The following is a 12656-nucleotide window of genomic DNA, read 5'->3' as shown; positions in this document are numbered from 1 at the left end:
GAGACGGGCGGCAGTGGAGGCCACAGCATCCTCATCTCACACACGTGCATGTGGATCAGCAGATGAGTCCGGTGATCAGTATCACAGACGCTCAAATCCACAACATGGAGGATGTCTACACAAACTCAGCACAGACTCCACCAGAAACAAAACACGAGCAGTCATCATTTCTCAGGCCTCAGTCAGGATGAAACTGTAAAGCCCCACCTTATTAATGTCAGCCTCACTTCTTAAAAGGTATTAACTAAATGAGAAATCCCTCAAAACCATCAACCATCTTGTTTATGGCCACTGGCTAGCGCAATAGAACCAGCAGACCTCGGCTAGCAGTGCGCCGCACTCAGCCACCTCCCTGTTAAACCACAGTACGTGAGTCTAGATGCAGATTAAAGAGCAACATGGTGATGAGCGATGGGAAAAAAATATGAAGATACCAGTTAATAAAAAAAACAACAACAACAACGAGGCAAAGGTGCACGGTAACGAAAAAAGAAAACGGAGGGAAGAGGGAGTGTTAGCACTGGTGTGATGATGACGGGCTGAAGAAGGTAAAGAGAAGGACCTGGACTCCGGGGCTAACAGAGTGCAACGGGAGGAAGGAAGGACGGTGGGTGGTACACGTGTGACAGTGACAGCAGCGGCATTCGAGCAGAGGGGCGCCCTGGGAAGCAGGAGGACCAAGAAGACAAGAACACAGACATGTTAAAAGAAGGACAGAAACGGAGAGCAGTTCAGAGTGATCTTCAGGCCACGACCCCCCCACACCTCAGGACTTTGATGGTTTGGTTAGACTTTTAAGGTGGGCACTTCCAGAGCACTAGACACTGCTGCTGACATTTGTGTTGTGTTTTATGTGACCAGAAATGGGTAGTTGTGCCACCTGTCTGGTAGCACCAGGGCATCTTCATGTTTGCCAAAAACTCTGTCAGTTGATAGATTTGTTGTTTACCTACAGATGCATCCCAGTCGTATTCAGACCTCTATTTTACATGTGACCCTCTGAGACTACAGCCGTCTCCATGAGTGAAAACGTGGAGGGAATGCTGCTCATCTGTGCTGATACAAAAGCCTCAGTTCCACATCTGCGCTTCAGGTCAAACTGAAAAGGGTGTCTGTACCAAAAAAAGAGGATTTGATTGACGTTCGGGAAAGTGGGTCACAAAAATCCAGTGGGCGTTTTTTCTTTTCCTTTTTTTTTCACCGTTCTGTTCAGCATGTAACACCTCACACATCATCGGCTGCAAACGTTGCAGCCTATTTGCCTGCCTTTCATGTGGATTTGTGCAAAGGAAAAAAAAACTTTGATATTCACTGAAAAATTAATTTACCTCATAAAAAACACTTGAAGTCTTCTTTGTCATTTCCTGACCGGGGTTGGGTTAGGGATACAGATGGTCGGCCACCTTCAGCTTAACATCCTCCCTGGTCACACCAAGCCACTTCATTTGTCATATAAAGCCCACAGACTCTGCTTCTCTTTCTATCCCATTCTTTGTCCCCTACTCCACTGGCTCGCCACCTCTTACATATCACTACATCATCAGCAAACATCATAATCCACGGAGACTCTTCACGAACCACCGTACATAAGAAGAGCTGATCCCTGATGTAATCCTACTCCCAGTTCGAATCCCCAACTCATCACCGTCCTACTATATTTTCTGCGCCTCCCTCACGTACCTAAGCTAATTCAGCACCACGCTCCTTCTTAAGAGAGTCTCTCAGAGCCTTCAGATCTTTAAAGACACTTCTGAGTGATCAGGTTTCTTTTTTCTTCTTCTTATTTCGAGACAGTCATGTTTCGGAACACAAAGTTGTCGAGCAGAAATTAGACTCACTAAATAGTTCCATGCAGCAGCAGGATTCTTCATTTCACACATCAGCCTGAGACCTCTCCACACACTGGGGTGAATGAGATTTGGAAAGTTGCATTCTCAAAGGAGATCTTCAGCGCTAATGTCGGCAACAAACCCGACGCAAGTTTTGGCTTCGGAAGTCCATTACGTTGCTGCGTGTTTGTGTTCAGGACATTAACAGTTGGAGAGCGAAATCTCCGCGAGCAGCCGTTATTGCTCACTGGGGAACTTGGAAAAGAGTGTATGACTGTCAGAGTTCTTGTTTAAACCAACAACATTTGGCTGCTCCTGAGCAGCAATAAAAAAAGCATTGAGGTAAATGACTCCACCCCCCCATCCTACCCCCTCCGGTCCGTATCCTTCTAAGCAGCCAGACTCATTATGCAGCTACGTGATTACTCCATACATTATCTTTACAGCCCCGCAGTAAAACAAAGTGATTTGTGCTGCTGCATGTGGTCCGGCTTGTGTGCGCTCTCGGCAGTCTCACTTTCTCAGGTGACATTGATCACCGACTGATCATTACGAGAAGCTGAGGAGATCGATGCATCAAAGCGCAGTTCGGGTCCACTCCAACGTTTAAGCAACAAACTCAATCAATAAGGAGGAGTGGGCGCACGGCTCTGCGCGACGGGGGTCTGAGACCTCAGCAGAATCCCAGGAGCAATCGCAAACCTGTCTGTAAGCAACAACACCATTCATTCATCATTCGTCTGTCTGCTTCCAGATGAAATCTCTTCTGATGCCAGTGACTCACAAGGAGGGATGCGCCAGATGAAAGTGGCCGCTAAACAATGACTCATCACTTTCTGACACACCGACAAATTTTGCCTTGCTATGTGGTCCACCGAGGATTCAGCGTCATCGTCAAAGTGGGTCAAAAGTTCCGTGCACCTCATATAAATTTCTCAACAGTTTCTTCACGCTTCAGAGACTTTGAGTGGTTTTCGGCTGATACTCACTGCCGATCGCCGCATGCTGCTCCACGCCTGAGACACCGGGCGGCTGGTTTTGGTCTCGATGACCTCGGACACCAGAGGTGAAGGTGGGATGTAATGTCGTGCCCGAGCCTGGACGGCCATCTGATAGGCCACTTCGAAGGCCTGACCCAGAGTGAGGATGATCTCGTACGTCTGTGTCTGTCAGAGGCAACATGTGGCCAAAGTGAGTACTGGAACACAATGTTTAAAAAAAAAAAGAAAGATAGCAGATGTGCTCATAGCGTGGCTTGAGGGCCACGTGAGGTCTGTCAAATATAACTATGGCCCCTAATTGTGTGTTGCAAAATACTCAAAGGCAAATTTCAAAGAAATTTTAAGGAAATGCTGAGATTGGGTGAGGATTACATTTTTATGGATTAGAACTTTGATCCAGGAATCGTTTGAAGTATTTGTCAGTTGCAACAAATGTTAAACTTCTGAAACGCTCCTCATTTGAACTTGACTTGTTTATCATATCAAATTTCAAAATCTAATTATATCGATAATATTTGATGAAATTCAAAAAATGGATGGTTTTGTGTAGGTCTTATTTTTTTGAATTGATTATTTTTTCTTCTTCCACATTAAGTTTTAGTGTTAAATCCATAGCAAGTCACCACTTTTTACCACATTTTCTTGATATATTATTATTATTATTGTCAGGATTTTTGTAGAAAACATATAATTATACTACATTAATATTTATATATATATATTAATATTATATGAAATTATATTTCACAAAGACAGTAATGGATTTAAAATATACTAAACATACATAATCGAGGGGAATATGGGAGAAGAAAATTGCTTTTTTATGTCTGTGTGTTTTGCTTGCTAATAGCATAATGTTTATTATTCCCATGTGGACAGATTGATAAATCACACATTTAAAGCATCGGTAAAACATTATGAATGACATACAAATTATGAATAAAAAAATATAGAGCAAAATATTTAAATAAATAATAATAAAATAACTGATCAGAAGTGGAGGCATAAAGCATGCTAAACAGATTAAAAGACTAATTCACAGAAGCCAAAACCCTCGAAAGAAGCCTCTCAAAAGCTCCTCTGAAATGGTCTTCACACCAACATGGCTGTACTACAGCCAAATCGCTGCTTGTGTGTTAGTAATTGCCTTTATTTCTCCTTCAGTACACACCAACTTAAAGTCTTTGAAATATCAAAGATCCTCACTGACCTTTAGAGAATCAATGGCGCAAAATTAATTTGTGTCTGTAAATGTAAATGTCTCACAGTCGGGGTCAAATTTCAATCAGGGGATTTAATCAGGCAGCCTGAGAAAGTGGTAGGAAATTAGCACTTGTTTTCTTCAGCTGCTTGAGTAGAAATTCCACACATATTTCCACGAAAAGCCAGTTCTCAATGCACTGAGGGGTGTTTACAAGAAGGTTCAAAGATGTGCCATACCTTCATGAAAATTGTGTCAAAAAATATGAACGGAAACAGCCTTAATGAGACTGTTGCGTTGACCTAGTTGGACTGAGATGTGTGAAATAGCTACTTCATCATTTCGTCCCACTGCAGCGCCAAGCGTGTAAGAAATGACAAATCACACTTGAGTTTTATGGATGCAACTGGAAGTCGGCGGGTCGAGGTGCGAAATTATTGCGGGATGTGTGGCCTACCAAACGTGATGTTCTCCGAGAGGATTTGCTACAATAAGAAATGCACACTTGCCACTTCTACGGTGCTGAAAACGTGGCAGAAATGGTGGCCGCTCTTCAGATCCTTGGTGATATAGGCGAACGTCGTGAGGTCGTCGGGGTCCTGGGCGGCGCAGGAGATGTTCCTGATCTCGTGCTCAGCGACAATGGTCTGACGGGGAGAGAGGAAATGGACGCTTAATGGTGGTACGAAGTCAATCACGTGGAACTGTTGGGAACGGACAGATCAATTAGGAGGGACTGCCATTACCTTTGTGGCTGCGTCGATGAACTTGACACCTCTGTAGGTGATGGAGAGAATAACAACTGGACCTTTTCTGGAGTCCTTGGATTTCTATAGCACATGAGACAATTAGCCAACAGTTTAATAAAATCCAGTGCAGTATCATTGCAACGGATGATTTATTTCCGAGAAACTGTTTGTTCTGTCTATGTTCTATCACAAGTACACTTCACTTTAGTACTTGTAAATGACACTTTTAAATGGCAGTGTAGTTAAATATATGTTTATGGAGAATCATTTGTGCTACAGGTGCAGACATCCAAATGTGACATGAATCGTAAGATGGGTTACTTACTTCAAAGACGCAAAATAGAAAAGGAAACATACACCTCTTGGTATGGCGACGGGCGGACTGACACAAGGTGGATGATGATGTTTGTGGATGATGTTGTGATTTGTAGTGGCAGGAAAAGCTTCAGAGACGGGGAATTGAAAGAGAATGAGAAAGAGAGGAGTCTGGAGGAAGAGTGATGAACTGTTCAAGGCACTGACTTGAGTGAGGAATCATACATAACTGGCTATAACTCTCATAACTCTCAGTTATCCAATACACCCTTGTCATGTGTATGATGGATAAAGCAGCTAAGATGGACTGAGAAGGGCCTTGGTCTAAGTCGACTGTGGAGGGTGACGTCATTGCCTTGATGCTGATGGATCACTCAGGGTTTGGACAAACCCAAATCCAGGTCCAGAGGGTTCGGTTCTCTGGACGACGTGACAGTACCATTTATGACTAAGACACCAGTCGCTAATGTAGTAAAGGTTTTGGATCACAGTCTCAGAGATACAGTCCAAACCACGGTCAAAGAGGTAGAGGCATGGCTGTCTGCCGTAGATTTGGCCAACCCAGTGCTTCAAGGCCCGGTGATACCATCATGGCATTCTTCCACGTATCCTCTGGTCTATTTGGGTGGATGAGGTGATGGTGTCAACTGATGAACCAACTCTGTCATGTCCCTTTTTGGCCAGGAAGGGGCACACAGGCACACATCCTGCGCAGCTGCCCAGTATCCCTGTGTGAAAGCTGATATAGTACGGTATAGTACTGATATAGTATACGCTTCGAAGGCCGATGGTAAAGCTAAAAGGGTAATCTTCGCACTGTAGGTAACAGTATCAGTTTGCTGTTGTGGTGAAATTCAACTAAGGTAGTATCGTCTTTTTCATGGTCTTGCTGGTCGCTTAAATCAACTAGGTGGGTGGGATGAGACCTCTGGGCCTCGGGTTGGAAACATGCCTCATTCAAGGTCAGATGGACAGGAGGGAGCGTGTTGGACTAAGAAAGATGGAGGCTGAGGTACCAAGTATGGAGCGAAGGAAGACATCCAATGACTGTCATGGACATGTGCTGGGAACAAGATGCTTTGTTTACCCTAATTTTAGCACAGGCGTCTTGTGTGGACTCGATCCCTCGCAGATCCCTGATTATCATTGATCCTAGGTACTGGGACATACAGAATACCAGGCTGGATTGATGCAAACTCAAGGCAGCTGAGCTACACAACACGGTGCACGCTGAATACTCACCGTGGCCTCGTACCCACAGGAGTCCAGGATGAGTTTCTCAGGCTGGTGGTGCCAGGCGGACACTGTGGCATAGGTGGCCGAGTGGCTCGGAGGCCGGAGGTTCAAACGTGAGTCTTTGTGTCGATCCTGTGAAGACCAACAAAAAAATCACGGACCTCATGCATAAAAAAATCTTAGTTGTGTTTTTGAACTGAAGCAACATTTTAAACTTGTTATCTAAACTGCACCCTACACAGCCGAAACCAATATTTTATCTTGCCATACATCATGAAATGGAATTTGTTTTCCGGCCAACTACGGCACAAAACTCCATGAGCATTAACGGCCATGCGCAGATTGGGATCTCGGCCAAAGCGCTGTGATGGAAGGCTGATGTATTTAATCACTTCTTTAGGGGCATCAGGAGACAGATTCTGCTGCGTCAGCAATCCGCTGTTTGACTTATAAATATTCACCGTTTGGCACGGGTCAATCTGGGTTACCCACTTCATAAATCAAGAGTCAAATATGCTGGATATCGCTGCGTTTCGGAGGCCGATAAATATTTGTTGTGCGTACGACAGTCCGGGACGCTGTCGTGCTGCACGTGAAATTCTATTTTGGGTTGCTTTGCTAGCAGGTTTTATTACATTCCTCATCACTTAGAAAAAAGAAAATGCAATGGGACACCGCTATGAACGAGAGCACCACCAACTGAGCTCTGAAAATGTGGACAATGTTTTAAAGAAGCTTCACCAATCCACCAGTTTGGGAACTCAGATGTGAATGCCACAGTGTACTTGGCATTCTGCTACTGACCAAATGGACCAACAGCTTGTCCATAATGATCATTAAACATAGGACGACTGCAGCAGGTGTAAATCATTGGCAGAGGTCTGTGCTCTGTAAGTGCTTGTCTGGCGTGATGGATTTTGCCAGCAAACTCCCTTAAATATCAAGCACTGAAGGAAACTGCATGTGAGGAGCTGTTGTTGGAGCAATGATTCAACATGTATACATACAGAAACTCTATGTTGTAGTTTTTTTTTTTTTAAAGGGGCCAGAAATGAACTCAATGTATGTTCCATTGATGAATGCACTGCATTTCTGTCTAGTAAAGTAAACATGGCTCTTTATGGACAAATTAGACCACAGCTGTATGACAACTGTCTGATCTGTAGTCAGAACATACAATTTCAAATGCAACTTTTACTTTGAAAATTACTTTTACTTTTAATGATTATTGCTGCTTTCAATGTTCCAACATCTTTAGAGAAACCAATAAATAAGGTGCGAGCACTTACGACCGATCGAGGCCTCTCACAGAAAGATCGCAAAGACACGCTACAGTCCTGATCGAGTCCTCTCCGCCTCCGGTCCGACTCAGTCAGGGGCAGCAGCATATCCATGGAGCGACTGGTGTACGGGTCCAGCTGACTGAGCGGGGATGTGGTCTGGGACAGGAGATCGTGGAACTGGCCACGACACGAGAGAGAGAAGACATATTGAGATTCACTGCATCTCTCACCTTTTCAGTATGGCATCGGTTCTGAAGAGTGGGAAGAGGTCAGTCAGTACACTGCATCATAGTGGACAAGGGTGGCGTACAGTGCTGATCATGTTTGAGTTCAGGTTATTCTTCTTGCTCTGGAGATGCAACAAAACTCTTTTTTTTAAACATTGGAATTTTTGGCTTCTTTTTTCCCGCAATCTCAACCCAAGGACGCGGCTTTGGATTTTTACAGGCTAAAGAGCGTCATGCTGTCAAAATATTGAGCACAAAAAACACACAACAAACTCACAACAAACCACTCACAAACTCCGCCCACAGAGTCGATCAGCCGTTGAGACCGAAAAGTGATCCTCATGCATGTTTAAGCTGGGTGCACCACTGATCTTCTTACGGCGCAGACAGCACCACTGCAACCGCGGCTTTTGTCTGAAGAAGATCTATTTTCCTGCTTCAGTTTTGTGGGTGGGGCTAATATTCCAGCGCTGTCTATCGTCCTGAATTTACGGTGCATACACCTCATACATGAAATGAACTTTCCAGAAGACAGATGAAGTAAATGTTTGAAAGTATGGTTGCATTTCCAACCCAAAATGTGCAGAATTGGTGAGATGTTGGTTGAATAGAAGCACATTTAGAAAGCATGTATGCCAGGTGATGTGCAGCAGACAAAATCAGTCACACCACCCTTCTTTCGCTAAATACATTTTCTGCAGCAGTGAACCCTCTAGAGGGCACCAGTGCAATGAAATATACAAAATTTGAGAAGAAAACAATTTGTTGTTCTGTCTTCCTGCTGCTGCTCCAAGGGTTGGATGCCGTGAAGCGGAGTCACTGATGATATGAGTCTCCAGCATGTTTGATTCAATCTAGTGGGATAAAACCTCACAAAATCTCAGCCCACTCATGCAGCACTTCAGGCAGAGTCCTATGGCCTCAGACACAATTTGAAATTTCTTTTTCGATACTTGAAAACACATTGAAATAGAAGAGTTGTTGTTTATTGCTGTGGGATTGAAATAAACTTCCTCTTCTTCAATTATGGATGGTTGCCCCCAAGACTTGTACTGCAGCACTACCCAAACACACGAGACAGTGGTGTATGTGGCGCACGTCTGAGCCCCTTACTTCCCGAATAAAACCCTGAATCTATGATGTTTCAGCCTTGTTTATATGGACTTAACGGTCCGGTCACTGAAGGGTAAATGTGCAACGTAACATCACACACAACAGAGAGGCGTGTGTATTTGTAATGACTCTCAAAACAGCTCCAGTAAACAGCCGGCTGTAAATATAGAACAGAGCAAAGCTACGTTCTGAACTTTATGACTATAATAATGATGAAACAAGCCAGTGATTCTCAGTTAATCCGACACATTGTACGAGGAGATCATTGCGGGAGATCTCCTTCAGGCCCTCCCTCTGGAAGAACAATGGCCTCTCAGTACCAGCTGCTGCGTCCTTAATTGTGCACAGCTGCACTGATTTCGGAGCGGCCTTGTCTCGGCGAGGACTGTGCGCTGAGTACGAATGATGAAGACGGACACCAGGTAGATATCAACTCGGAGCACAGCGCTGGCTTTGGACAGTCATTTTTCCCGCTAAAAGGCAGCAGAAACGACAAACTGAAAAAAATATTGTGGTGCGACTCCAGTTGTTGTGTGGCTGTATTTGGACGAATTTTGTGAGGAGCCCTGTCATTCATGTGGTATTTGATTGACAGCTGTTAAAGCCGACGATCAACAAACGCTGACCCTCAACTGATGACTGACTAACTAAGCTGAAATGTCCAGCTGGAAGTCTGGAACAAGTAAACTGTCGCTGTTGAAGAGCTGACTTTTTCAGTCGGGAGTCACTTGTGTCTCCTGTCACTCAAGTATTTCTGCAGCGCTGGTTTTTTCGCGGACTGACAAAAACACACTCTTTTTCTTAACTTCACAGTGGCCAATAGACAACACTGAAAAGGTGATGCAAAATCTGTCAGCTTAACTTGACAAACATTACATTGCATCTGAGCCTGCATTCCAGGGCCGCTTGGTCATACTTCCAATATGTCAGTGTTCCATTGCACTGGCACGACAGGGTTAAAGTTGTTGGTGACGCAGCCAAGAATGTTGGACTCTGTACTATTAATATAAAACGCACATCCAGGAGTGAATTATTAATCTGACTCCTCAGCGCGTGTCAGTCTTGTCTGTGTTGTAATGGGGGATTATCAATGATATATGTGTTTCTGGAAGAGGTAATGTAAAGATGTCTGCAGTGAGATGGTTCAACAAGTTGTCTCAGGCCTGTCATGCATCTTTGTAAAAACACAGATAAAACAAACACTCCCATGACAGAAGATTAGTATAGTCCCAAAACAAATTTATGGTCCAACTGCGGTACTCAAAAATACATTCCCTTGCCCAAGTACCTTCAAGTAACATTTGTGTCTGATGTTGACGCAGAAGTCAGCAAACTTGAAACAATTTAAAGCTTTCATCTGAAGCATGTTTCATCTTCCGTAGGAGAGACGAGGTCTGGGTTAGCCATATGATGGCGCTCCTTTCACTCTGTACACTGCAATGAGTCACTTAGCATATAAAGAGCCACGACGACGTGACATTCCAAACCACACTGTCCCGCTTGAAACAGTTCATGGGAAAGAAAAATTGTTCTCCGTTGAAAGACTGTTGCGGCAACATGCAACGTGAAAGGATGACTTGGTTGTCAACATTAGGACACAAAAGTCGCTTGAAGACAGTTGCTATTTGACGCCTTGGTAGTGAAAATAACTTGGACTCATCATTTTAATGTTTTTTTTTCTTAGGAGCGGTGACCGCTTTTTGCTGGTGTCAACTAGAGCTGGTCACATGACCGGCTACTCTGGTTGTTGAAAACAGCAGGGTAAAATTTAGTACATCCAAATGAACCTGCAGAACATCACCGGAATCAATGTCAGTCCTGAAAGTTGTGTTGAAAAACCTTTGTCTGTTTTGGAGTTGTACTGTCTCCAAACAAACAGCCCTAATTCACAGCTTCCTTCCCTGAGCTTGGCAGAGGTGAACAGATAGCTGCTGTCTGGTAGTAAATTTAGATGCAATAACCCCCATCACTTTGAAAACTCTGTTGCGGGAGTTAGAGGTCGTTCACTTGACCCGAGGCCTGACATGCTCACCAGGATGGGGGACAGGCGACGAGACTTGGTCGGCGCCTCTTCGTACGGTCTCTCTGCCAGCGAGGCGATGATCCTCTTCCTGTGTCCCAAGGCGGTGATCTTAATAACCTGGAAATAGCACCCGGTTCAGTTTGAGCAGGCATCTATTCTCTACATAAGCGTCTCCTACAAACAGCCTTGAAGAGTCAACGCAAACAGAATCCGCTCCAAAATACACAGTCACAGAGTTGGTGGCATGCAACGGCCCCCGCCCCCCGGGCTGGCCTTGATCCACAGGCAAACAGAAATGAATCTCTTTAATAATTCAGCCTCAATCTGTTTTGCCGAAAGCTGAAGGTACGGCAGTCTTGGGGTGCTCTATAATTCAGTCTGTCCGTTTGAGAAAGGACATTTGTGGGTCCACTCTGTGTTTTGCACCCTAACAACTCATTGAATTGTGTGTAAGATATTTAAATACAGCAGCACCTCGATGGCTGGTGCGACTAAAACCCTCTGAGGAGGTCCATTTTATGCCGACAAGACTCATTGTCTTAATATTGTCAATTTGCATAATTAGCTATTAACATTCAGGCCTATCCAGTAAATTGGACGCCAAGTGATTAATGTTACATTGTGCTGGTTCAGTTCTAAATACTCCACACCGAGCGTCTTTGTCTGAGGCCTTTAATTATTTATTCGGCGAGGCAGAAGACACACTTCTGCTGCGGCTTATTTCGTATTATTTCCCACAATCCAGAAGAGACCAGTGAGCACGATGTAATCGGAGGGAATGTGACAATGACAAAGAGATGTGGGATTATTCGGGATTGTAGCCTGATATGTAGGTGCGGCGAGGACACTGCCGGAGATGAAATGGGAAAAGGGAGTTCTGCCAAGATGCTCTAAGGCAGAACTGTTCTTGTGCTCAGTGAAAATAATGTGCCCTGCTCTCACACTCATATTCCTCTACTTCATCTCGGCCTGCTGGACGCTGTCGCTTTGTATGCTTCAGAACTCCTGACTGCAGCAGCTGCTGCTCCAAAAGCAAACGGTAAAGAATCGGCAGATCATCTCCCTCATGAACATCTTTTATCAAGATGTCTCGTGAACCTGAAAGCACTGACGGCTTTCGTTATGTTCACCTGCCTCTCCCAGATCACGCAGGAGCAGCACAGCATGCTGAGATGCACAGAGCAGTCTCAAACTGATCGTGCGGAAGGCCATTGTGACTGTTGCGTCTGAGACAGACAACCGATATCAGCTGTATGCGCTGCCATCTTGATTTTAGAGGGATCATTCTGGACCCCAGTTTAACACAGACAGCTTTGACTGCGTTTGATCCGTCGTCAGTTTCATTTTAAAATAGTAAAGAAATGGTTTGCTGTGATAAAATGCCTTAACTGGAGTCCATTTCACAACTTATATGACAGGTTCTGTCTTTTCTTTTTATACTTATATATTGAAATCTCATATTGAAAGATGACACCGCAAGAAGTTTAAATAATTGAATGAAAAAAGGTTTTCACTTTCCATTTTTCATTGCTGTTTTAAACTGAAAGTAAGTCCATAGCCAAACATGGGTTACACAGATTAGCCCTTGGCAAAAATAAATAGCAATAACAATGACGCAATGGTGACAGCAAATATTGATTTAATACTGTTTTGTGAACTTTAAAAAGGGAAAAACAGGT

General features: G+C 44.2%; 1 protein-coding gene across 13 annotated transcripts in view; it reads right to left on the bottom strand.

The window, feature by feature from the left end:
• Positions 1-12656, bottom strand: part of anks1ab (ankyrin repeat and sterile alpha motif domain containing 1Ab) — a 56916-nt gene that overhangs the window by 6102 nt on the left and 38158 nt on the right. For 8 of the 13 annotated variants that reach the window (XM_053867341.1, XM_053867335.1, XM_053867337.1 and 5 more), the window contains 8 exons: positions 10987-11094; positions 7621-7791; positions 6338-6463; positions 6183-6254; positions 4778-4861; positions 4541-4678; positions 2819-2995; positions 563-661 (listed from right to left, as the gene is read on the bottom strand). In XM_053867341.1, coding sequence (XP_053723316.1) covers positions 563-661; positions 2819-2995; positions 4541-4678; positions 4778-4861; positions 6183-6254; positions 6338-6463; positions 7621-7791; positions 10987-11094 — 975 coding nt within the window. The remainder of the gene's footprint in view (positions 1-562; positions 662-2818; positions 2996-4540; positions 4679-4777; positions 4862-6182; positions 6255-6337; positions 6464-7620; positions 7792-10986; positions 11095-12656) is intronic. The other 5 variants (XM_053867340.1, XM_053867345.1, XM_053867343.1 and 2 more) reach the window with 2 other exon arrangements.

Source organism: Synchiropus splendidus, chromosome 6 (assembly GCF_027744825.2).
Source record: "Synchiropus splendidus isolate RoL2022-P1 chromosome 6, RoL_Sspl_1.0, whole genome shotgun sequence".
NCBI lineage: Eukaryota > Metazoa > Chordata > Actinopteri > Syngnathiformes > Callionymidae > Synchiropus > Synchiropus splendidus.
Note: the sequence above shows the minus strand (reverse complement) of the source record. Positions and strands in the feature narration are given on the sequence as shown.